Genomic DNA, 24,236 nt, shown 5'->3' on the forward strand with positions numbered 1-24,236 from the left:
AGCTGTTAGTGAAAGCTTAGGATGGTGGTGGGTTGGCAGGTCTGGAATGCTTAGTAAACCCTGATGGGCTGCAGCAGACCTAACTGTCTCCAGCACTACTAGTTTAGATGACATTTAAATCATGTTGGGAGGGGAAGATTTATGTTGGTACAGAATTTGACTTAATAAACACTGCTGATAAACTGCTGCTATTACTGATGGTAGCAGCAATAATGAGATGTATTTGTCATTAATGTAACAAGTAATAATACAGTAATAAGGTGGAAAAGGATGAATATTTGGGGTCACAGAAGACAGGCCTGAAAGAGACCTCAATCCAAGCAAAACAGCTTTATTGATCCCTCATCTGCCCTATATCTCATTTCTTAATTGCCATCTCCTTTTTACACCTATTTATCACTCTCTGTCAGTGTAAGCACAGTTTCCTGCTCATATCTTATTGGAAAACTTGACCTCAAACCTTTTCACCATCAGGACTTACAAGCTGTAGGCAATCCCCTTAGCACTTGCTATCCATTTGGTGGCACATCCATAGTGGCAGGGAAGCTATCGCATTAATCCAAAGGCCTGGTAATGAGGGGCACCGAGGCTCAAGTCCAGAGCACAGGCAAGTCTCTCACTGCTCCCATCTCTGCCTTGCTTTGAACTGTGCTCTGGGTGCTGCTGGGGAAAACGTGCACCTCCCTGATGTCTCATTTCATCAGAGGCTTAATCAGAGGAAAGGAAATTAAAAGAGCAGGTTCAGATTGGGTGGTTTCTCTCCAAAGCAAATGCTCAGATTAGCAATCTAGAATTACCAAAAAGGCTCCACCTGGATTTATTTACTGGCTGTTCAGGGCAGGTAAAGGAAACGCATTCAGACATGGAGCTTTGGCTGCTCTTCTGTGACTTAGTGCATAACTCACAGGCCTGATTTTTTGTAAGGCATCACAGTAGATTCATTCATAGGCAGAGCCAAGCCCCAGGGCTGGGTATTAATCCATGCTCCCCTGAAGTTGGAGGAAGTTTGGAACCAAGCCCAGATCTGGTCTGAACCAAGCTTTGTAGCTTGGCATAGGTAAAGGGCTGAACATACCAACAGGGCACATGGCAGAGCTGACTTGCTATGTCTGCATAACGCCATGCCTGCTCTGGGTAGTGGCCACCATTGGGCAGATTATTGTGCTCTCACAGCAAGTGTTTTGCCGTGCCTGTTTCTAAAGCAAAGGGAGCACACTTGGCTTTCTGTCATTCAGCATCCCTCTGGAGTTGCACAGTGAATGACATGTTTCCAGAGTCAATTCTCTACAACTGGAGGAAAAAAAAAGAGGATCTGTTTGGGGCTGGAACGACTCATGGAAGGGAACTATTTGGTTTGATGCCTTGACATTTTGGACCCGGTGTCAAAAATTATTTGGATGACATGTCACTGAAACCAGCACTGCTCCCACGGCTGGTCCTTCAGAGAGACCAGAGGGAGGGAACAGATGTACTACCTTTAAAAACAAAAAGAAAAGCTTGGAAGGTCTACCCTACAGCTGGCCCCACATATTACCCTTTATATGGCCCCCACTACTGACTAGCACACTGAATGCCAGTAGTTTTATAAGTACCTGGCAGGCTGAACAAGGACTTCCACATCTCTGTATGTATCCTTGGGTAGCAATATTTCTCCAATGAAGTCTAACTGAGGTGCTGTGCAGGTATTAGTCCCTAAAACTTGCGTTTGCCAATCACCAGGAACAAAGCAGCTTCCATTTCTTTTTTGCTGCAGAACACTCTGTGCCATGCAATGTATCGCAGAGGAGCAAGAATTACTCATTTTAGATCACTTACTCATTTCCTTGCTAATGCGAAATTATCCTCTGGTCTGAAATTCAGTCATCTTTTAAATATCTCTGTTGCTAAGGCATTCTGTCACTTCTCCTGGGAAATCATTTCACACTCCAGCGGCTCTTAATATCAGGAAGGTGCCAGTACCCTTCTGAAAGGCTGATAAAGAAAAGGAAGATCATCCATCCCCAGCAACCGCCCATAAACTTCCAGTGTCAGAAAACACACAGAAGACCTAAGAGAAACAACTGCAAGGCCAATTAATTCTGTTGAGCACATTATAAACAACCCAATGAATCGGCTTCAGAACCCTCCCATCATTCCAGCATGGTTAGGGAATGCAGGGCAGGAGAAAAGTGGCACAAAGCCGAGGTGAGCAGCTCTCCCTGTGTGGGGCAAAGCCTCTGCAGCAAACCCAGGCTATGGCCATGTAATGGAAACATAATGGCAGCACTGAGAAGAACACAGTTGACAGTGCATGTTGGCTTTCCACCTCATATACTGCCTGCTGTTTGCTCTCCCAGCATCAGTACATGCATTGGGTTCTGGGTGGTACAGAAGGTACCGTTATGACTGCCCTGTGTGTGCCCAATAGGGAAGGTGCCCTGTGAGAAGGACATGGGGCCTCAGCAGCAAGCTCCTATGGTGGGGATCAACCCCTCAGGGCCTCACACTGCTGGTGCTCATCACAGGCCAGCAATGCAGTGGGACGGTGTTACTGCCCATTCAGCAGTGAAACATCTTAACCCAGTGAAAGAGCCCTGCACAGCCCTCAGCACTAGTAATATGGGGACATGGCTCTGAGCTGGGAGCTACCAGGGAACAGGCTTACAGAGCAGCAGTTCTCTTCTGTCAGGTCCTCACTGCTCTTTTAGAATAGGAAATGGCTACGATTAGCCTACAGCTAGAGAGAGGCTGCTATGGAAGCAAAGTCAGAGAGGGAGATGTGCCACCACAACCTTTTGTTTTTCTTCTTTCTTTTAAAGAAAGCAAAGGCGGTGCTTCTAAAATGAGTTGATGCTGGTTACCATGGGCATGGCAAACGAACACTGCAGCTTCCAGCACAAGAAATGAAAGTTGCCTGAAAGGGCTGCCTAACAGCCAAGGCACACCATCACTCGGTAGCACAGCCTAATTCAAGCAGCTGTAGGCATTCTGCCTGCTTGCTGTTGCCTCGAGCACTGCAGCTGGTAGAAGCTACTTCCTATAGAAAAGGGAGAAATCCCCTTTTGACGCACAGCACGGATCTAACTCAGCATTTGCTGAAAGTCCTGGCAAGTTCACTTTGCTATGCAAAAGGATGCACGCATTTAAATCTCCCTGTAATACTGCGAGAAGGGTCTCACAGGCTTAGATCAAAATCTGTTCAGCCAAGTATCTTGTCCTCGACACTAGATCCACAAAATATTGCTCCTAAATAATCTTAACGCCTGGTGGGTCAGAGGCTGCCAAACCAGCAGCAGCAGCTTTTATTAAATAGCCCCCAGCGGAGCTTTCTTGTATCTTGTTCTTAAAACCCTAAAACATGTTAGCAGCCACTGAGTCTTACAGCAAAGCGATTGCGCTTGCCCATTAAGGACCTCTTTTCGTGTTCATTTCTAACTTGCCCCACCACACTTGTCATCCTAGATGAGACGTTCCTGACAGGCAGTTTAGCTTCTAGTCAGTGGGGTTTCTTGAGGCATATCTGTACTGGTATGCTGCAGTCCCAATCCTTTGGGGCCTTACAAACACACTGAGCAGCATAATATCATCAAAGGAAGGAAAAGGCTGGCTGCTTCTTTCAGCTAATCACTGGGTGTCCCAGCACAGCTGTGGATGCACACATATAGCAGAGATAGGGGTAACCTGGGAGTGAAAGGGCTGGAGGAGAGCAAGTACCTGGAGGCATCGCCATGGAATCTCTGTGCAGATGTAACACTGGAGTGGGTCAGACCTGGGAGGGGACAGGGCAGTCCCTGAGGAGTGGGCAAGGTGTGGGGACCACAGCAGAGTGATGGATGCTGCCCTGAAATAGACCTCATCTATTGGAGCTCAGGGCTAAAGGAGAGAACCACGGAATCACACAACTGTAGGGGCTGGAAGGGACATCTAGAGATCATTGAGTCCAACCCCGCTGTAAAGCAGGGCCCCTACAGCAGGCATTCAAACGTCTTCATTTCTACCTGATGTTAAGCTTAAAGCCCTGTTAACCCACTTTTTTAGCCTGTATATAGACACACACACACATAGATGAATCAATGTTTCATAGTCTCTAATTATTAAACAAATTATGAAAAAGATGATTACAAAGCTGCAGCCCTATTTCCTCAGCAAAGGCCAGGTTACACCCATAGCCAATGAGGGAGAGGGACCTACACATTACAATGCTTAAACCACCATATATTTCCGTAGTGTCCATATTCTGTGCTGCACATATGGGACCGGGTGCACAGAAAGTGGGATTTTCAGCTGAGCTATAAACAGAGACCAAATCTGCGATGCCTTGACACACAATAGAGAACTCTGGGCAGAGCTCACGCCTGTGAGAGGAAACATCCTGCAAGGTGACTGGGAATTGCTGTGCAACAGCTTTGGGCGACTCTTCAGCAGAAAAATATGAGCAAAAATATACTACAGAGCCCAGTTTTCAGGCACGTCCTCTGCTTCAGCTGAAACAGAGCCTCTGGGAACTCGTCTCCCCTGTAAAACAACTGATGTAAACACGTAGGAGCTGCTTAAATTCTGCCTAGTCTGACAACAGCTATATTTGTCATTTGCCCTGCTTGTCTCTTCTCATGTATATGATTTTCCTCTGTTTTTCCTTCCTTCTTTTCCCCTTACATCTCCTTCAGACCTCAGGAAAGGGCAGTTCCTTCAAGCTTGTTCCTGCTCTGCCCTTCTCTGCAATTTCAGAGAACATGAGGTGAGGGCATCTGTAACAAAATGCCAGGCTGCTGCTTCCTGTGTATAAATATAGGCTGTCTGTCATGTAATACATGGAAACATTTGTTCTATTCTCACAAAGCAAGCATTTCTGAACAGAGGCTAAAAATCATTTTGGAAGGTCACATTCTTCTATCGCGAGATACTTTGCAATGGAAGGTTTTGAAGCTGTACAGGGTTTATACACTCACATGCGTGTTCTGAACTTTCAGGATGCTATGAAAACAAATCCAGGCATGTGCATGAAAGCCTCTGCTCAGATCTTATTAAACCCAGGCTAGATAAGCTCACCAGTGATGAGGACAAGTGGTTTTGAGTTGTGCTGCTCTCTTTCCAGGACATGAGGAAATTTTGTCCTGTGCTAAAGTACCTAACTTGTTTTGATGTTTTTAATCCATTGGTTTGAATGCCATAGATAATCATAAGTCCTAAGGGCTCTGGTTTGCTCCTTTGTCCCAGCAAAGTCTGGTGTGATTAGCACAGAGACCAGCCCAGAGAACGATGCAGCCCCATTTCCAGTCAGTTTGGGGCTGCTTCTATTTCTGCCACTCATGTGAAAGAACTCAAGCAAGTAGTAAATGCAAAACATGCACAGAGACACACCGCAGCACTAGAGGAACCCTGCATGTTTGGTGCTGTTTTCACAAAAGATAAGCTCCATCCAAGCCAACACAGAGCTCAGCCTGCTGCACGGTGGCAGGCATGACTCACAGTAGTGCCTTGCTGTAACTAACTCATAGACAGACTGGCTCCTGGACTGCAGGGGACAGAGCAAAGAGCTGCCCATACCCTTCCTCCTCTTAGGAGTTGGCTTAGCCATCACACCCAGTGCACACAAGCCTTTCCAGCTGCACTGGGTGGCTTTGCATTTCTGCTCATAAATCCTCAGAGAACAAGAAAACATCTAGGCAAAAATGAGTTCCTTGCTTGCACCACATCTCCACTAAACAATGTCAGACAGGGTTCTTGTGTGCCATACTCTGCTATGTGCCTGCCTAGGACTTGGGAGTGAGTTGTTATCTTCCTGCTTAAAAGCAAACCATCACCCTCCACATCTACACCCAGTGCAGAGAGTCTGAGTACAAAGCAATGGAGAGCAGATGCTTCTGCATTTGTTTCTCCACACATTGCTACAACCACTGGGCTTTACAGAAAGGAGTGTCAGTAACATCACATTGGGTCTGCCCTATACGGCAGGAGGAGATAGAGATGTTAACTGTGGCCTCGGCGGGGACTAGCAGCACACATTGGCCTCAGAGCCACTTAGCCAGAAGCTAAGCTACCAAAGGCAGAGCTGGAACAGGACTGCTGGAAACTGCTCTGTGAGCTCCAACTGGCAAAGACTTCTCCCAGCTTCAGGAAGAATGTTAAAAATGTTACCCTAAGAACAGAACAGCATAGATCGTATTGGTGTCAAAGTGAAACCTTGCAGAAAAGTAGACGATTTTGTTTTAAAGGAAGGTGGAGTTATTTTCCACTTCTATTCACCAAGCAGAGATTTTAAAAAAACACAAAGGAAATGTAAAAAGAGCTGTGGTTTTCCGCTTAGAAGAGCCTGAGCTTCACCTTCCTGTGTCAAAACCTAAAGGGACTCTATGAGTTACTCAGACCAGACTCCAGGTGAGGGAAGAGGCAAAATACAGAAAAAAAACCCACTCAAACCATCGAGCCTCTGATGGCACAAAAATAGTGGTGCAACAGCGCACGCAATGAGCGCGTCTGTGTGCAGAGCGCTGCCGCTGAGAGCTCTGCTAACTGCACCTCTGCTGCCATCCAGCCCTTCGGCCCTTCATGGCTGTGAAGGCAGCAGAGCCAAATCGGCAGCACACTCCCTGGCAGCCCCAGCATCCTATTCCACAGGGACATAAGCTACAACAGCATCTCCATTCCTCTGTACGGAATACGGAGATCCTGCAGCAAACGAAGAACGTTTCAGCCGCTAGATGGCAAAAAGCACCAGGAGTTGCTGCAGACCGGCTGCCGCTCTGGCTGGCTGTCCCCCATCATTCCAGACTCAGGGGCAATCCTGTCCATATCTGAAACTCGTTTTAACAAATGCAATCTTTAAACGTCCGAGGGGAAGCCTTAACAAACATGCACGGTGAATTCATGTAAATTCTCTGTGACACCTGCAGGAGCCCGCATGCAGATGCCCACAGGGTGCTGTGTGCTGTGCTGCCTGTAGCTGAAGTGCTTGGAATTATCACAGGAACAGAAGAAGTGAGGAATTTAAGGAAGAGGAGAAGAGACAAACTGCAGCTTTTCTCCAGTTATTTTCAACCCCTGGGCTTTTCGGTTTGGCCAGAGAGACGCTACAACAGACTGCCATAGTGCTAAGCAGCATCACACACTGCAAGGAGGAGACACTGTGTACAAATATCCCTGAGCGTGACACACCTTCATTTCCAATGCTTTGGAATAAAGCCATTCTCAATCTTATACAAAAGTCACACCAGCGCAGACGGGATGGGTAATAAGTACTGCGTATACACTGTGCGTATTTACCATATAGACAGGAGGGCCATCTAAATTAAAATCCCCAAGTATATCTGCTGTATGAAGTGCTGCCACTAAAACCCTTCGAAGCACTGAACCAATGTATTTCACTGATACAATCAGGGCACCTTGCAGCAAAAGCTCACCTACAGAACTGCTGCTGCAGCCAGCACGCCCCTGCAGCCCACGAATCATAAAGGAGTACCTGCTGGTTCTGTGGGTCGAGATGTGATTTACTTACCCTCCTGTACACATAACTAAGCACAATGACATATCTGCTACCCCTCCAGGCCCCATAAGGATAAGGGGTCTGATTGATTTCAGAAAATTCTTTTAAAAATAAGGAAGGAAATGGGTTAAGTCTATTTCAGTTTACCTGCAGACTGTGGTCTTACCCTAAGCAGCAACTGGGGAACTGACTGGCTGGGTCTCAGACCAGGAGCAAGAGACCAGAGCTTTCTGAATTAGCAATTAAAGACCGTGTGTGAGGCAGGTATCTCTCCAGCTCATAGCCAGATGCATTGCTGTCCCACAAGACAGATTAATGCTTACAGAGAGACAGCAAAAATAAGAAAAGCTTCACGTATAGCTGAAGATCACTGACTACTCTGGTAGCTCTTATGCCTGGAAACAACGACAGAAAAACAACAAACTGCTTTTGTCCTTGATGTGCACTGAGGATGAGCTGTTTTTCAGAATGCATTACAGCAGCTCTTTCAGTCTTGGAATAACCTGAATCACCAACACTGATGAATAGATCTCTGGGAAAAAGAAATGAGCACAGCACGTACATTAGTACGTGTGGCTTGCAAGTGCCCTCTGTTCTGAAAACATCAGTATTTACTTATTTCTGGGCTGATGCTGCTAGCACATTCTCCACCTCCCACTGGAAAGTCCACACTTAAAGCTCATTTTATTTCACGTGTATATTTAATTTTTCAACCTTATCCATTGGAGGTTTTAAGTAGGGAAAGAAGGCTAATTCAGCTGCTGATATCCAGCTTGGTACTTGATCTAGACCTTTTAATTCAAGAATATGGAATAAATCCTTTTTTTCCCCCTTTTATATTGAGAAAATTGGTTCCATTCAAGTTTCACACTCAGCTCATTTTATGCAAACCAGGAAAGGTGAACAAAGCTTCAAAACGATTAAATGTTATTAGGATAACTAGTCACACAAACAAATTGATTTTACCATGTATGTGTCCTTGAGAAGATGCTGCAGGATCCAACAGGTAGATGAATACTCATGTTTACTTGTTGAAAGCAAAGATTAGGAAGTGGACTGCAGGGCAGTTATTGCTGAGGACAGACCCACTCCCATCACCTGAGCACTTATGCCTGACCATGGGGTATTGCAGGCTATCTTAAATAAACCCATTCATATCCTTCATGCATCTCTTAAGTCTCCTGGAGCAGGCCAGGAGATGCAGGATTTCCCTATGTCTGCACGTGGCTGAGAAGACACATGCATCCTCCTCTGAGCTCCCCTAATAGCTGTGGTTCAGCCACAGAGATCCCAGAGGGTTGTTGCCCAGGCTCCCACCTGGGGAAGTCAGGGACACTGCAGAACTTTTTCCCTCAGGGAACCATACAGCCTGGGGCCGGACAAGGTGGTTTGTGAGTCTGAAAAACCTCCAGATCACAGTGTAATATTGGCTTCTGTGCATGCAGACACCACTCCAGCCCACCAGTCAGGAGCTAGAGCTGATCATTATGTTGAAAGCGACTCTCACAAACTGTGCTCTTTCCTTTCCCATCTCTACTGTTATCCATGCTGCCTTCTTAAAAAGGACTTTGGACTGCAAAAGGCCAGGACATCAAGTGAACTATAGTTACTCCTTCATGTCCTCCTGCAACACTACGCTGCCTTAGCAGTGCGCCTCCATCCAGGTGAGCAGCACCGCATCAGTGTTTGCTCCTCCCCGGGCTGTACATCACAGCCCAGTGCCGAGAGCTGATTTTACAGCACGGCACATTCACGCTGGGAACGTCAGCTCCCCCAGCTCTCCTCTCTGCATCTCCTAAAGGCGAGCGAGCCGCACCACGCGGGGGTGCTAGGAAAGCGCAGCAGGGAGGCTGCTGCTTTAGCTGTAAGGGTGAGCAAGGAGGAAGCGATCACCGGTGCTGCACTTACCTCTAGATTCCTTACCATCCTAAGCCATCCTTAGAAGCCTGTGCTAATGAAGTGCTCTTTTTTTTTTTTTATCTCCCAGCACACTGAGGGCAGCATTTGAGAAGCTCAAGCAACGTAAGTATTCATACCTTGCTTTGTGACCCAGGTTCAGGCAGACACACTGTGCTGGCACCCTCTGGGCTCTTTCATCCTCTCACTCTTATACTGTTAACCTTTCCATCCCAGTCTGTTCCTGTACCTAGCATGGAGGTTGGGGGAAAAGCTCACTCATTCACTCACGTCCTCCTCCAAGTCTGGGCACCGAATCCAGCCTCTGTAGGCACAGAAAATGGCTTTCTCCTCAAGTTATTTTTGTCCAGATCAAGCTGCAAAATACCAGCTCTGTTCCCTCCTCCACAAGACACTAACATCCACATAGGATGCTTTCTAAAGGCGCCCAGGGCAGAGTTAAAACCTTTCACACAGTCATAAGCCAATAGGACAGCGCTATCTGGGTATTGGTGCCTGCTGTTTAGATAACAAAAGCACTCTTTCAGAAGCAGCTGGTGAATTAAAGTACTTTTAGAGCCTGGAAGGGGGAAGCTCAGTGGTTTTGGAAAGTGCAGGGCTTCATTTCAGAGCCACCAAAGCTGACAAATGCAGAGAAGCTGCCAGCCACTTCAAACAGCATCAGTCAGATGCTCTGAAATGCAATCCAGCTTAGCTGACCCTTGGAAATTCTCAACGTGCAAACTCCCTTGCTGACATTTGTGCAAGGCTGGAGGCAAGTGGCAAACAGCTCCCATGAGCAGAGAGAACACAGTGGAGGAAAGGCAGACACCAGAGGGAAAATGGAGGTCCTCCCCCAGCACCACAATACCTGTGGCTGGAGTAAATGGAGCTAGGAAGAAATGCAGGGAGATCCTACGCTTGCTAAAGCTGCTCTGAGCTGGTGCTCCAATTCTGCAGCAAGGGGTCTTGCCCACATCACTTGTGAGCACTGGAAGGACCTTCAGTAGGCCCCATTCAGGTTCTGAGCACCCTCAGCAATGTTAAACCCCTTGTGTTTCCACATGTACTTCTTTGCTGAAGGCTGCTCTGTTTGGAGCAATTTGTGCACAGCAGCCAGATCTTAGAAATATCTCCTGAAAAATATGACTTCACCTCTAAAATCCTTTCCACTGACCGCACATGAATTCTGATCTGCTTTAGAAATCGAAAGTGTTGGAAACTCTCATATCCAGCTGGCAGGAATGCTGAAGGATGAACTGAAAGGAATAGAGGAGTTCCGAGAAAGGCAGAAGGAGCAAAGGAAAAAGGTGAGGAACTCGCCAATCTTTGATACAGACTGGGTCAGCAGGCCATTCTGATGGCCTCTATTCAGCCATAGGCTGTGAATACTGCAAAAGATGATGAAATGTGCCCACTGTACACTTCTCTCTCTCCATACACTGGCCTGTGGAAGAAAGCCTCTTTCTAATCCCAGCTGGAAATTAAGTAATGCTCTGAACTCCACAGACAGAGGCTTTAGTCACTTTTACTGCCTCTGCTGTAACTGCTGATGCTATTCTTATTCATGTAAGAACTTAATCCACCCTTTACTCTTTTTTATATCCTTGCTAATTGCATTGCTTTGGCATGATCCTGCATGATCTCTAACACGCACTAAAAGAAAGAGATAACATAAGCATCTAAAAATCATAGAAGAATAATGATTGTTAGGCAGAATGCAGCACACATGCCAAATACTTGGAATAGCATCAACTTGATGCTGTGCAGTAAAGCTCAGAGTACATTCAAAGTTATCTCATGCCCCGTGGTCTCATTTGGCTCCAAATCCCTGGAAAATAAAAAGCTCTCAATGGAGACAAGTGACTCTCACACCTCTGGTTCCACGGGCTTGAAGACAAAGAGCTGACATCACTGAAAACAGTGACTGAGGGGACGGCACAATCAAATACCCCGACCTTAGATCATTTTAAACAAAGGTAAACACGTATGAGCAATGTCCAATGCAGCAACATCCTCACGTCTACAACCCAGATGCAGCACAGGAGCAGCACAGAACTCTGAATACGAGGGGGTAAAAGCAGTGCTGCTGATGAGATTTGAAGTGCACAGCAAATCACACATGCAAAGCATGCACCCAGTCATCAGCATTTGTCCCCCTCATCACTAGGATCCTCAAAGAGGCTTTTTCCTGCTTGAAAACAGTCTAGAACTCAAACAGAAACTGTTAAAGGGGCCTGGAAAAAATGGTTAAAACTCCGTTGGAGTCTTGGGACCCATTGCAAGCTGTTTTCTCCTTCAGCACATGGCTGTGAGGAAGCCAACATCAGACATACTGGAAGGTGTCAGCATCTTTGGAGATCTCACATAACGCTGTTCTGTGCTTGTGCTGGCTCTGCTGCAGCTGCCACCAGGACCGTGCTATGAGCCTGATGTCAAGCACGTCTCTGGGTGACCCCGGAGGGAGTTTTGCTTGAGCAGAATGTAAAGATCAAAGGACCAGAAGTCCATCTGAAGAAACCCATGCCCTGCCAAATAGGAGCATATCTCACGGTCACACAAGGCTGGGCATAACGGAATTAAAGCTATAAAAGAAAATCCAGCACTGCTGACCAGATTACCTTGTGGAAATCAAACTGCACTGAGCATAAATTGGTCAGAAGCAATGAAATATAAATTACACAGGAACCGTTTGGGTTCAAAATGGACAATTACTGCTGGCCACATGGGTGAGAATGTGGTTTGGTCTGCAAAGATGTGAGATGGAGCTCTTGGGCCAGCAGTGAGCTCTGCTAGCTGAGCTGATGGGCACTGATGGGTGTTACACTATTTAATCTCCTTAAGGTTAAAAAAAAAAAGAGGGGTGAGGGAGGGAGAAAATGAAGGCCTACATCCTTCTCTGCTATTAATGGAAGGCACTGAAGCAGAATTATCTTGGATTATTTTTTTTTACCTGACTCACTGATGCTCTCTGTGCCACTGAGAAGCCCGTCAGTTACAAAAGCAGAGAGAAGTAGAGAGACTCTGCCAATGCCTTTCTTGATCCTGCCAGCAGGCAAGGGGGAAAGGTGCAAAGAAAGAAATGCTCACGCTCCTGTGTGTTTCTTACAGTACGAGTCTGCAATGGAGCGCATGCAAAAGAGCAAGTTGTCCCATTATAAGAAAACAATGGAGGTAAGCAAGGAGGTTTTCTGCAGATTCCTCAGTGCAAACTCACTCCAGTTTGAGACAGGGTGAAATCTGTACCACGTGAACAAAGGTCAGGAGTGTGTGTGTGTGTGTGTGTGTGTGTGCTCTAATGGCACAAGAATGTGTTTGTATGAGAGGATGGGATTCCTTGCAGGAGGGAGCTAACCTTCCCAGCGTCACCCATTGAAGTCTCCCAGAGCACTCAGAAAGCTAAAGGTGGAATTAGCATCGATCCAAACACAGTTCAGATGGGATTTGATTCTTTTTAGACAAGGATACTTATAGGAGAAAACATTATTTTCCTGTCCATGAAAATAACTGTAAAAATTGAGCCTTGTAAGCAGAAAGAAACCACTCCTGCAGGGAGGCTTGCAGATATAGGAACTGCAACAGCTGGGTTTGGTTTCCAATGGGCAATTGCCTCTAAAGAAGAGCAGCTGCAGACCTGTCAGTGCTACAGCTGGAATTGTACTATTTGTGTTTACATGCAGTGTCATTCTAAGTAAAGCTCTAAGACAGGGAGCACTTCTGGTGCAAATAAAGATATCTCTTGCTTTTGAGAACTCTACTGAGATTGCTGCCTATGTGGGGTTGGCTCTGTCTCACAGCTTGGAGTGCTGGGTCAGCCACCTGGCAATCCAAGCCACACCATGGAAATGGCAACTTGTCCTCACTGGCACATTGGGAAGCTTTGGCTCTAACCTGGTCTCCCTGCACTGGATGCACCCACAGTAACACCCATGGCAGTGACCACCTGGGCAGGGAGCTGGCAGCACTTGTACAGAACAAAGAAATTCAGGGCTGTAAGAAAGGGGGCTGATTCCTGCTGCCAGCCTCCCTGCTACAACTTCTCAGTGCTATTTTTAACAGCCATCTCTCCCTGGTGTCATGGGGAATTCTCTCCTTGGCCAAAACTTGGGTGCTGATTTGTTCCCCCAGGCTGCAGATGAGCAACTCCAGCTTCTAGAGGCCTTGAGACAGCCCAGCCTTGTTCCCTAACCCAAAGCCTCACATGTGATTTCATTTCAATTGGATACAGTCAAAGAAGAGCTACGAACAGAAGTGCAAGGAGGCGGATGAGGCCGAGCAGTCCTTTGAGCGGATGAGCGCTTCAGGCAACCAGAAGCAAACAGAAAAGGTACCTTAGACACAACAGACCTATCCAGCAGATGCTTACAAGGGAAAAAGCTGTTTTTCCTTTTCCCATGTTCAACAGAACACAATTAATTGAACAGCCCATTCCACAGGATGCCGGGGGTTGCTTTCCCTTCTAATTAACCCCTTAGAATCAAAATGGGAATGAAGCACCTTCCCAAGGGGGCCTTCCTTCACAGACCACTCAGTTGAGCTTGTCATCCCTGATCTTGTCCTGTGGTGGGCCAAGGGAGGGACCGAGTGACCCAAATAGTGTTCTTAATCCCAGACTATGACCTAACTGCTTTATAAATCCTGAAAGCAATCTGAATGAGATTTTCCCCCAGAATCATTCATAAGAAAGAAGCAAGTCAGATGGATGTCACGCAGCTAGCTTCGCCTTTTGCTTGCTTACATTTAGTAGGCATAGTATCTTACATTAAAATGCATCTTTTTCTCTACATTTTTCTCCTTATGCTTAGTTTAATTTCATCTAAATTTACCAACTCAAAAATAAATCATTGGAAATTAAGGCACTGCTGTCCTTCATTGCATCTTCTGATACTTGTAGCTGACAATTCACTAACTTTTAATGGGAACATTTTACAGCAGAACAGATGGAGAAAACAAAATAAATGAACTCCCTTTGGCTCGATAAAATCAGTGCAGTGTAAGCAAAAAGGATCAAAAATCATCTCAAGGAGCTGGGGGGGAGGGAAGGAGACACTAAAAACAGCATCCGAAGTTTCCATTTTATTTCCCACCCTCCCTAATCTTTGATGAATTAAACCTCCCAGCTTTGCCATTTAAGGGGGGGGCGGATGAAATCCTGGCCCTACTGAAATAATGCCAGAACAACTCTTAGTAACTTCAGTGGCATCAAAATCTGACCCAGCTCCTTTCACTCTGAAGGATCCCAGGGCGCTTCCTTGCCGTTATTTCCACACACACTCCAGCACAATTGAAATGCACAGAGGCATCTCACAAGAAACGCCAGCTGTTTAATGCTGCTCAGCACTTGCAAACAATTTGGGCCAGGAAGAAAATAAGAAGGAAGCTGATGTTTCTAGTTTACTACACATTTTCCAGCCAGCTGTGAGGAGGAGTATGGTCACGAGAACCCCTACCTGAGCATTGCTTTGAAGGGCAGAAGGGAAGAATGTGTGATACCGCTTTCTAGAGCTGCGCATTAATGTACTGTCATCACCATCTGTGCAGAAAGACCTGGGAGCACAGAGCTGTCAATAACGTGCTTATTTTCATTTGTTAGAAGCTGCAGATTAAAAAAAAGAACCCAAACCAAAAAACCCTGCTTAGAGTGAATTTAGCTTTCAGTCTTCTGAGTTGTTATGGGAAATAGTCTGGCATTTGCAAAGCATTTTTGAAGGCTGTATTCCTGTCATATATGCATTGCATGAGGAGCTTGGGAGGCGAATATTTTTAACTGACATTTATTTCTGCTTATAAATATCTACTGGAAAAGCACTTTGGACACTCTAGAAAGTAACCTGGACAGCAGACACAAGCTTTGGGCTGGAGCATGCTAGCACTGTGCTCCTGCAGCAGGGATCCCTGGGTAGAATGATCTAAGCTGCCACATTTCCCCTGCAGTCAGTGGACTTACGTCTACACCTGTGAAATTCTGCTCCCTCCTTCTCCACAGCACATACATGACAGAGCAGATGGTTGGACTTGATGATGTTAAAAGGTCTTTCCCAACACAAACGATTCTATGATTCTAAAGATGGAACAGCCAAGAACTGGAGCTTGGAACCTTAACTCTATAAGGGGAAAGGGAGGAAGGCAGCAGAACACTGTGCCAGGAGCAAAAAATATGGGTAGAAATTAATTTGAAGTGTTTCTTTCTTTTCCTGTTTCAGAGTCAGAACAAAGCCAAGCAATGCAGAGATGCAGCACATGAAGCAGGTGATACTCTATTTGCAACAGAACCGACTTTTTTCTCAGCAAAGATCTACCAGCATGCTAATTTTGAAAGCATCAATCAAATCAAGTGGGCTAGACCCGTTTGAAGTCAGGTTTCATCTACCCAAAGACACCAGAGTGAAGACAAAAGCAAGCCTGTCCATCAGCTGCACTTATTTTCACGCCTGTGGACGTGCAAGTCTCATGCTGTCATTAAAGATTTTACAGCAGACCATCTTTAAGGACTTCACTCAGCAAAAAAAACAAGCTCTTCTCAAAGCAAGTTTGAAAACACAATGACACTTATTGTCCCAGGCCAACTTCCAACCTAAAGCAGACACACAGTCCCTGGGTTCTCTGTGCGTGAGCATGGCAGCATGGCTACATGCTTCAGCCAGAAACACACTATATGTATTTTGTCCAAAAGGACAATGCTGGCAAACCTCTGAGCTGGTTCATGAGCTCAGGCTTGGCACTCACTGCTCATATTTAAGTTTACTACACCGCGTGATTTATCTGAGTGGCTGAGTCAGAGGATAGGCATTGGCCTGCGCTCCTGATCTCTTATTTACCTAATCCCCCCATATATATATTTTTATATATATGTACACATATATACACGGGCACTTACTGACCATCAGTTTCAAGCTCACACATTCTCATGACTTATTTCAGGCCTGGGGTTTGACAGAATAAGAACCACAGCAAAATCCTAACAGGAGGAAAAAGAGGAAGACTGTATCATTTTTCTTGCCTAACTGTTGGGTTTCTATTGTGTGTGTCTGTATTTACAGAGAACGTGTACAAACAGAACATTGAACAGCTGGATAAGGCCAGGATGGAGTGGGAACAGGAACATATTAAAACCTGTGAGGTAAACATTGACTTCTACAGCAATGTATTTATGTGCTCCTTGTTTCACCCTACTTACAGATACCCATCTAGGTCCTCAAATATTATCTCAAGGGTTTTGCTGTTTGCTTTACACCGAGCCTTTGCAAGAACACTACAAAATCTAGAGCAGATTCAGACCTAGTTATAGCTGCCTCACTTCCACGTTTCTTGTTTGTTCAGCATGTGTAAGTAAATACAGAGGAAGGGAATAAGTGCAGAGGCGTGAAAAATAGAGCAATATATGAACTCGTACAATCTAGTTGCATTTCTTGCCAGTTTTCACTCACAATGCAACTTAAGATGCTACTTCTAACAATGATCCCCTATCATAGGCAAGGTTGTTTCTCAGCTGCTTTTTTTCAGTAGAAGATTAACAGGAACATACAAAAGATCACTTTTAAAAGATGAATTTCAGAATGGAAGAAACAAAAAGCACTACAACAGTCCATTAAAAACAAACATTCCCTCCAAATTATGTCTTGCAAGAAGTTTCCAGAATGGCTTCTTGCTCCAGTACAGGACAGCATCTGCTTGTTCAATTTGTGTTTGTAAAATGTCACAAAAGTTCAAAGGAGGTTAAAAGTAAAATATTCACACTAAGCAAAAAACAAGTATCTATTGTAGCATCATTGTAGAGCAAACAAAGGTTCTGGGTAGCCTGTACATTTCACACAGCATGTTACATTCACCTTTGAGAGCGTTTGCTCCCTGCCAAGAACTAATCTCTTCCACTGAAGGATGGTGGCTGGGGGAGGTTTGTTTCTGTTGTGGACAAGATTAGCACTTGGTTTCTAAGGTCTGCACGCCAGCTCACAGGGACTGGTTGACATCCAGATCGGACACACACACTTGGTTATAATGATCCTGCAGATCCATTGGCCATCTGCTGAAGTATGGTTTTGCTATGTTTACTTCTTTCGGGTTTTACTCCTACATAAAATAGCTTTCTGGTTCTCTGTTTCCTCTTAAATATTCCCAACCTGGGAGCGCTGGGAATGTCCCATGGCTGCCACAGCAAACTTACTACAGAAACTTTGCCAAGCCTTAATTTTCCCAAGATACACAATTTCCCCTTCTTAAAAAGCCAGTAAACAAGCAAAACATTCCATAACCTGGAAGACTGTTTCTCCCACATGGCTACATTCATTACAGCCCATAGAGCTTGCGGCCTGCCCACTGCCCAGCTCCAACAGCCACTCAGGAAGGAATGGCACTTCTAACTCCTCCTTTAAGAAGCGCTTGTAGGTAAATGAGCAGATTTCATGAGACCTTTTAAACTGCTAACTGATGGAAAAAAATCAGCTTAAGATCCTAAACTTGTGGCTGCACAGTACAAAAGCTGGAAGTGCTAAGGTCTGTAGCTAAGCATGGGATACCCATAGCCTGATGGCATGAGAGATGTGCCTAACACAGCATGCAGCTGCAATATGCAAAGATTTAAAACACCAAGTCACTCCGTTTCTCTCTTTGATGAGCTGCATCTCCTGCAAGGGCATCATTTACCTGGAAAATTCCCCATTGAACAGCCCTTGGGGGGTAGGCTCTGTCCATAGGCTTTTTATTCTACATGGACAGCAAACTATGAATTTCCCTACCCCCTTCAGGTTCTCTTAATAAGCTATTTCTCTCAGAAACCGGTCCCAACACCAGCTGGCTCTCCCTTGATTGACTCTTTTTATCTTTAAGTAAGATATCCGATGGCAGGCAGCACACCCAAGTATTCTGCTGAATACTGCATACATTTGTGGTGTTCTGGACATAATTACTAGCAAATGGAGATGGAAACAGATGGCTGGAAGCATCTGAGCTTTTCACACCTCATAGAAAACCAAAAACTGACTACCAAAAACTTCTTCTAACACTGGAACTTAAATAAAACAAAAAACAACTTCTAAAGTTTTCCAAGACAGTTTATCTGCCTCTTCCCCCATCTCAGTGCATATTTATCCTGCGGTTTCTTTTCCTTTCACTCTCTGTACATCTAGCCAGATGTACAACATTAATAAATTAGACAGATGAGGGAGAGAGTAGAGAGATGAAAAAACACCTTACCTTTACCCTGAAAATAACCTTAGAAATGAGCAAACGCAACCTCAGAGAGCCTGAAATAGTTCCAAAGGGGAAGTCTGGTAAGACATTTTGGATGGCAGAGATGGATATTTCTGGCTTTACCTTTAGCATGAATACAGCTCCTCATTATAGTAATCTGCTACACTTGAAGATTCCAGTGCAATGGGCAAGCAGGACCCTCACTCTGAACTCCTTGGCAGCAGGCAGCATTCAAACACAGATACTGATTCCTTTTCTCTGCCTTTTTTGGGTTTTTTTTTTGCCCCCCTTGTCTGCAAAACAATTCATTCTTAGCAATAACTTTAAAAAACCCTTGGGCACAAGCAAGTAGGTAGTGTTTCTCCAGTAGCTGAAGGGCTGTCCTCTATAAAGGCTCTCTTAAACCTTTGTAGGTTTAAGAACTGTGACTGCCTGCAATAGAACTGATGTGACACTACTTCACATCTCTTTGGCTTCAGGTTTTCCAGCTCCAGGAGTGTGACCGCATCACCATCCTCCGGAACTCACTGTGGGTTCACTGCAACCAGCTCTCCATGCAGTGCGTGAAGGACGATGAGGTAGGGGCCGAAATCAGGGAGCTTCACATGCAAAAGACAAACTGCAGGAGTCCTTTGGAAGCACAGCACTAGCCTGGCCTTCTCTGCACTTGCTATCAAACTGGCTGCTGTGCAGCTCTGGCATGTTCCACTAAGGGAAAGTCTTCTCAATCGTTCTAATCCCTTCTTACCCAGATGTAAAACAGACACATGGGTTTAGATAATCTGTGACAATGCTATATTTCTGCCCCTTCTTTTGTTGGGTAGTGCCTCCAAATACCAGGTTGCTCAGCTGAGTATGAGTGCTTAGGCATGTCCTAAAAGGCAGGTGGTTACGGTCTCAGAGCAAGAAGACATAAAACATACACCATTGCATGATGACATTTTGCTTTTTCCTTCATATTTTCCACCTAGTTGAAGGTTTGTGTATCACACCTAAAAAAAACATGGGTCACATTCCTCATTCAAGTATGTCTGAGTTTTCGTTGCTTGCATTGAAAAGCCCTGGACTGTCTCCTTCCTCCTCTCATGAAAAGATATCCAGAACACAAATAACAGATGTGTTTACAAGAATGGCTGCGTGGGGGACAGACCAAAGAACTAGGTCAGACATGCACCAATTGCAGTGTTTTTAATGAGGAAAAAAAGCATTACAAGAACACTGAAAGCTAATTCAACATGAAATGCTAAACTTTAAATCCTTGATTTCTGTCTTGTAGCTGTATGAAGAGGTTCGGGTAAGCTTGGAGAACTGCGTCGTAGAGTCAGACATAGACTACTTCATTAAGAGTAAAATGACAGGAACACAACCTCCAGGTAATTATTCCCTTTGGTCTTACCACGAGTCAGCCATTAGCGTGTGGTTGGGCAGCCCACTCCACTGGGGAAAGCCAAAGGAAGGACTGTCTGCTCCCACTACGCATTCCCACCCACTGTGGGAATAATACTTTCTCCTCTTAAGACGTTGTTTGTATAGTGGCATGAACTCAACTGGGGAAAATTTGGAATGAAATTGGCTTTGTCCTCGTAGGCAGTAGTGATGGAAAGTTCACAGGCTGTCCACTCAACCCAAAAGAAGCCTCTTTTATTGATCAAAATCTCTAAGCTGAAATGGAGAGTAGGACAGGAAGAACTAACAGCAGTACTATGTGGAAAACCTGCTGCTCCAGGATAGGAGTTCTCCAAACACATCAACAAAAATGAGGTCATTTGACATTCCACATGACAAAACACAAACCACACCTTCTTACTTCAACAAGCAGTATCAGATATTTACAGAGTGAATGCCTGCACTGCCTGCAGCAAACAAAGCTTCACAGCCTTTGTAAAAGGACAGGAAACTCCCTATTTCATCTCATCAGCAGCTGACCTGATGATAGATCTCTATTCTGAAATGATCTCTTCCTCCATTTCTTTATTGTTTTAAATCTGTGTACACAGACTGTATACTTACACAATCTGCTGTAATACCATGCTGAGATGCCAAAGAGGAACCCCCTCTGTGTTGACTCAGGAGTCACAAGAGAGCTTACTTCCATTCAGAACACAGAACAAGCTACACTGGTATAAGAAAGCTGTATATTGACAAAAGCCTTCCGTGCTATGGATCTTGTACTGCTGATGTTTGCACCTACAAGTGCCCTGAACCACGGGATAATCTTGTTATGAGCAGCTTAGAGCCCAGATCTGGCAGCAGTAACAACCTGGTAACTTCTTCAGCAGGGCTGGATGCTGTTAGTAATCCAGCACTGAGTTACCTAAGGCTTGTTTACCGCTTAACCTTTTCTCATTACACCCATGACAATTAAGAATCAGGACTTGGAGATTTATTTATTTTTTTTAATTACACTAATACATTGATGCACGTGCTTGGATGTCATGTTGCTGCTACAGTTTATTCCTCTTCTCATAGGGGATTTAAATTTGACTGCTACAAGAGCATTTACCTAGGAAAAGCTACAGTTTTCCTTTCTGACAGTGAAAACGCATCTTGCAATGGTGTGAAACTTCTGCAGACAAAGAATTGTAATCCTCAGCTAGGCTCACTCCCTCTCTCCCTTCTTTATGGGACATCTCTCATTCTCTGGTCACCCAGGTCATTTTCTGCACACAGTTCTTGGCTATGTCAGGACTCATTTCTAATAAGAAAGAGGTGGGAAAAACACTTGAGAGCTTTATCAAATGCAAAGAAACAACTGACTCTTGGTTTGGTTTCTTTTCATTGTTGCTTTTTGGTGTTTCTTCCTGCCACCTTCTAGAAGGTGACATGTTCTGGAAGTAACACCCCAGTACCTCTACAGCTCTTGCTAATGAGTTTGCACAGCAAAACCCATGTGTGGTTTTGTGTTGTGTAGAGGTAGATCCTGACCAACCTTTTGGTTTCTTGATGCTGTCGTTCTCTCTTCTCTTCTACCTAGTCATGACATGAATTACAGGCTAGAAACTACAGCAGGGGAAAATCTGGAAGGGTAAGAAATGCAGACTCTTAAAATGGTAAAAAAATAGGAATGATCCTTTAATACTGTGAGTCTCTGTTGTAGGAATTCTAGGAATTCTTTGCACTCACTATTGTACGTGCCTGCTCTGTTTATGGTCTTGGCTAATCCAGCATGAAAACATCAACATAATCTTTAGTCTAAGTTCAAAATCTTCCATAATTACCTGGTATTAGAACTGAGATAATAGGTTATCAGGGCATCCAAATTGGATTTGACTCATATTTGCTTGACTTTCACACTGAGAAGGCAGAAAGGGTGTTTGACTACCAGCTCTAAGCTACTGCACTGGCAACTATAAGATGAAAAATAAATCCATCTGTAACTATTTCATCTGTAAAGCTAGATTTGTAAATAAGCTCAAATTCACCCTCAACCACACCATAGGGGAGAATGAAGGGACTGTAACATAACTGTGTTCAAGAGAAGAAAAACAATCTATTGCTGAGCAAAAAGCAAATCAGCTCTCAGGAGGTGGAGGTGAAGATACGAAAGGTATGAAGCCACACACAGGCACAGATCAGGACATTTCTCACTACTGCTGCTCCCAAAGGCTTTCAGAAATTTCCCTCAGCTCCAATAGAAATTCTCAGCTCAATGTGTTATGGAAAAAAAACACAACAACAAAACATTGCCACCAACTGTATCAGGCTCACAGTCACAGGCTCACAGTGACCACGCTCTGCTGCCCTTAAAGTAGGAGCTTCAAGAAAACAGTGGAAACAACCATGGGCTAAACTACATTTTGAATTAGGATTACTCACGGTTGTTGCAATGGCTCCTCAGGACCTTGACTGTGCTTGTGCCAGGTCAAGAATGCCCTTCTACCAACAATGCATCTGCACACAAGCACTTGAATGGCTTTTGTCAAGCACCTACATCCCCCTGAGATGCCCCAAACATGTTACTGGCGAGTGCAAATGGATGTTGTGCTGCTGCTGCTCCTGAACTGCTATTCTGTTGGCTGCACTCTGATTGAGAGAAATAGGGTTTGCCTGATTGAACATCTCTTTTTTCTTTTGTCGCCTTACTGCAGGTGCAATAGGATATGAGAACTACTATGACAGAGAACCAAGCAGAAGCAACAGCCCAACCCAGACTTGTGGGATGATGAAGAGGTGAGTGCTGAATTTTCAGCCCCAGACATAGCACTGCTCAGTGTACGATGGTGGCACGGGGGTTGGAACTAGATGATCTTTAAGATCCCTTTCAACCTAAGGCATTCTGTGATTCTGTTTCTGTGACAGTAAACGGGACCTGGATAGTTACTGCTTCTTTCACTGTAGCAAGAAACAGCTGCATACAAATAAAAATAACTCGAGAGAAGAAGTAAACCCATTAAAGCTGGAGTCAGAGCTATTTTGCCTTGGCCTAGTGGGAAGAGAGACAAGAGGACAAGTTCATAAAACAATTAGTCGGCTGGCAATGGAGAGCATTCACACTCATTTCCTCTTTCCTAGTGAGTCATGGCACACAGCATCAAAAGCACTCTGTGCAAGGGAGGGCAAAGGTGAGCCTTGCTGGGAGCCAGGGCTGGGGAGAGCTGTCCTTTTCAGCAGTACCTCCTGGCTTAGTGCATTGCGATGCCCAGCTGAGAACAACAAAGAGCTGCTGTTTCTATCTAGACCAAAGGAAAAAAATACTTAGTGGAATAACTGTGATGATAAGAGAGGTGCTTTTCTTTTTCTAATCCATTTAAGCTGGTAAATATAGTAACATGAATGCAGTTATATCAGTGGAATAGCACAGTAGAGCTATTGGTCTAAATATTTTATACTAAAATGGCTAATTCATGGCAGGAATGGCATCAAATTCAAAAGCAGGAAAGCTTTGTAGTTTGGCAAGTCTTATTTTATGGCAAAGACAAAGAGGGGGCTGAGATCTCTCATTTAAAACGTGGGCCAGGCTTGTTAGGGAACTGATAAGGTTTATACACAATACTTGGTTCCCTGTTGGAAACAAGATTTTACATAATAATGAATCGTAACATTGCAGCCTCTGCAATTACAGAAGACAATTGCATGGCCATTTAGAATACAACTGTGCTCGGCAGGAGCAAACAGCCTTCAGAGGCTCAGCTTCAGTTTTTCAGAACTCACTGAGCTTAGATATCCATGTTCCTGAACCACTGACCATTCACCAGCTGAAAAAATCAAACCCTCGAGGTACGTCTTAAGCACCCCATGCTGTTGCTACCTACACCTATGTCCTAAATAATCTTCTTGCTTGGCCTGGTCACCAGTTCCCAGCCAGAATCCAGCTGCAATATTGAAAACAACTAGGTGAGATTAAAAAATAAATAAAGGAAACAAAAGTATTTCACTTGAATTCACAATTCCTAGAAAGGTATGTTATAAAGGCTTTGTATTTTGAATTGCATTGGTTTTCCTTAAAGGAATGGTATTCTCTTGTAAACAACTGACAGTTCTCATCATATCAATAGAATGAGATGATTGGAATTCTGTTTCGTGAGTCTTTGGATCCACAACACAATAGTGTGTGATGCATTTAGTGCACAATTTAGTGATGGCCGGCAGTTCATCTGGTTCAGTGATTTTCTAAGGGCTTTTTTTAGATTTCACTTTAACTGAAGGTAAGAATATCTATAGATAAAGGAAAGTGGATGGCCATGGGAAA

At 44.7% G+C, this 24,236-nt stretch overlaps 1 protein-coding gene across 1 annotated transcript in view; it reads left to right on the plus strand.

Moving 5' to 3' along the window:
- PSTPIP1 (proline-serine-threonine phosphatase interacting protein 1) overlaps nt 1–24,236 on the plus strand; it is a 45,067-nt gene that overhangs the window by 14,006 nt on the left and 6,825 nt on the right. The window contains exons 4-12 of the mRNA XM_072345561.1: nt 9,450–9,484; nt 10,562–10,668; nt 12,470–12,532; nt 13,587–13,685; nt 15,562–15,607; nt 16,399–16,478; nt 19,027–19,125; nt 19,824–19,920; nt 22,636–22,717. Coding sequence (XP_072201662.1) covers nt 9,450–9,484; nt 10,562–10,668; nt 12,470–12,532; nt 13,587–13,685; nt 15,562–15,607; nt 16,399–16,478; nt 19,027–19,125; nt 19,824–19,920; nt 22,636–22,717 — 708 coding nt within the window. The remainder of the gene's footprint in view (nt 1–9,449; nt 9,485–10,561; nt 10,669–12,469; nt 12,533–13,586; nt 13,686–15,561; nt 15,608–16,398; nt 16,479–19,026; nt 19,126–19,823; nt 19,921–22,635; nt 22,718–24,236) is intronic.

This window comes from Excalfactoria chinensis, chromosome 10, assembly GCF_039878825.1.
Source record: "Excalfactoria chinensis isolate bCotChi1 chromosome 10, bCotChi1.hap2, whole genome shotgun sequence".
Classification (NCBI taxonomy): Eukaryota; Metazoa; Chordata; class Aves; order Galliformes; family Phasianidae; genus Excalfactoria; species Excalfactoria chinensis.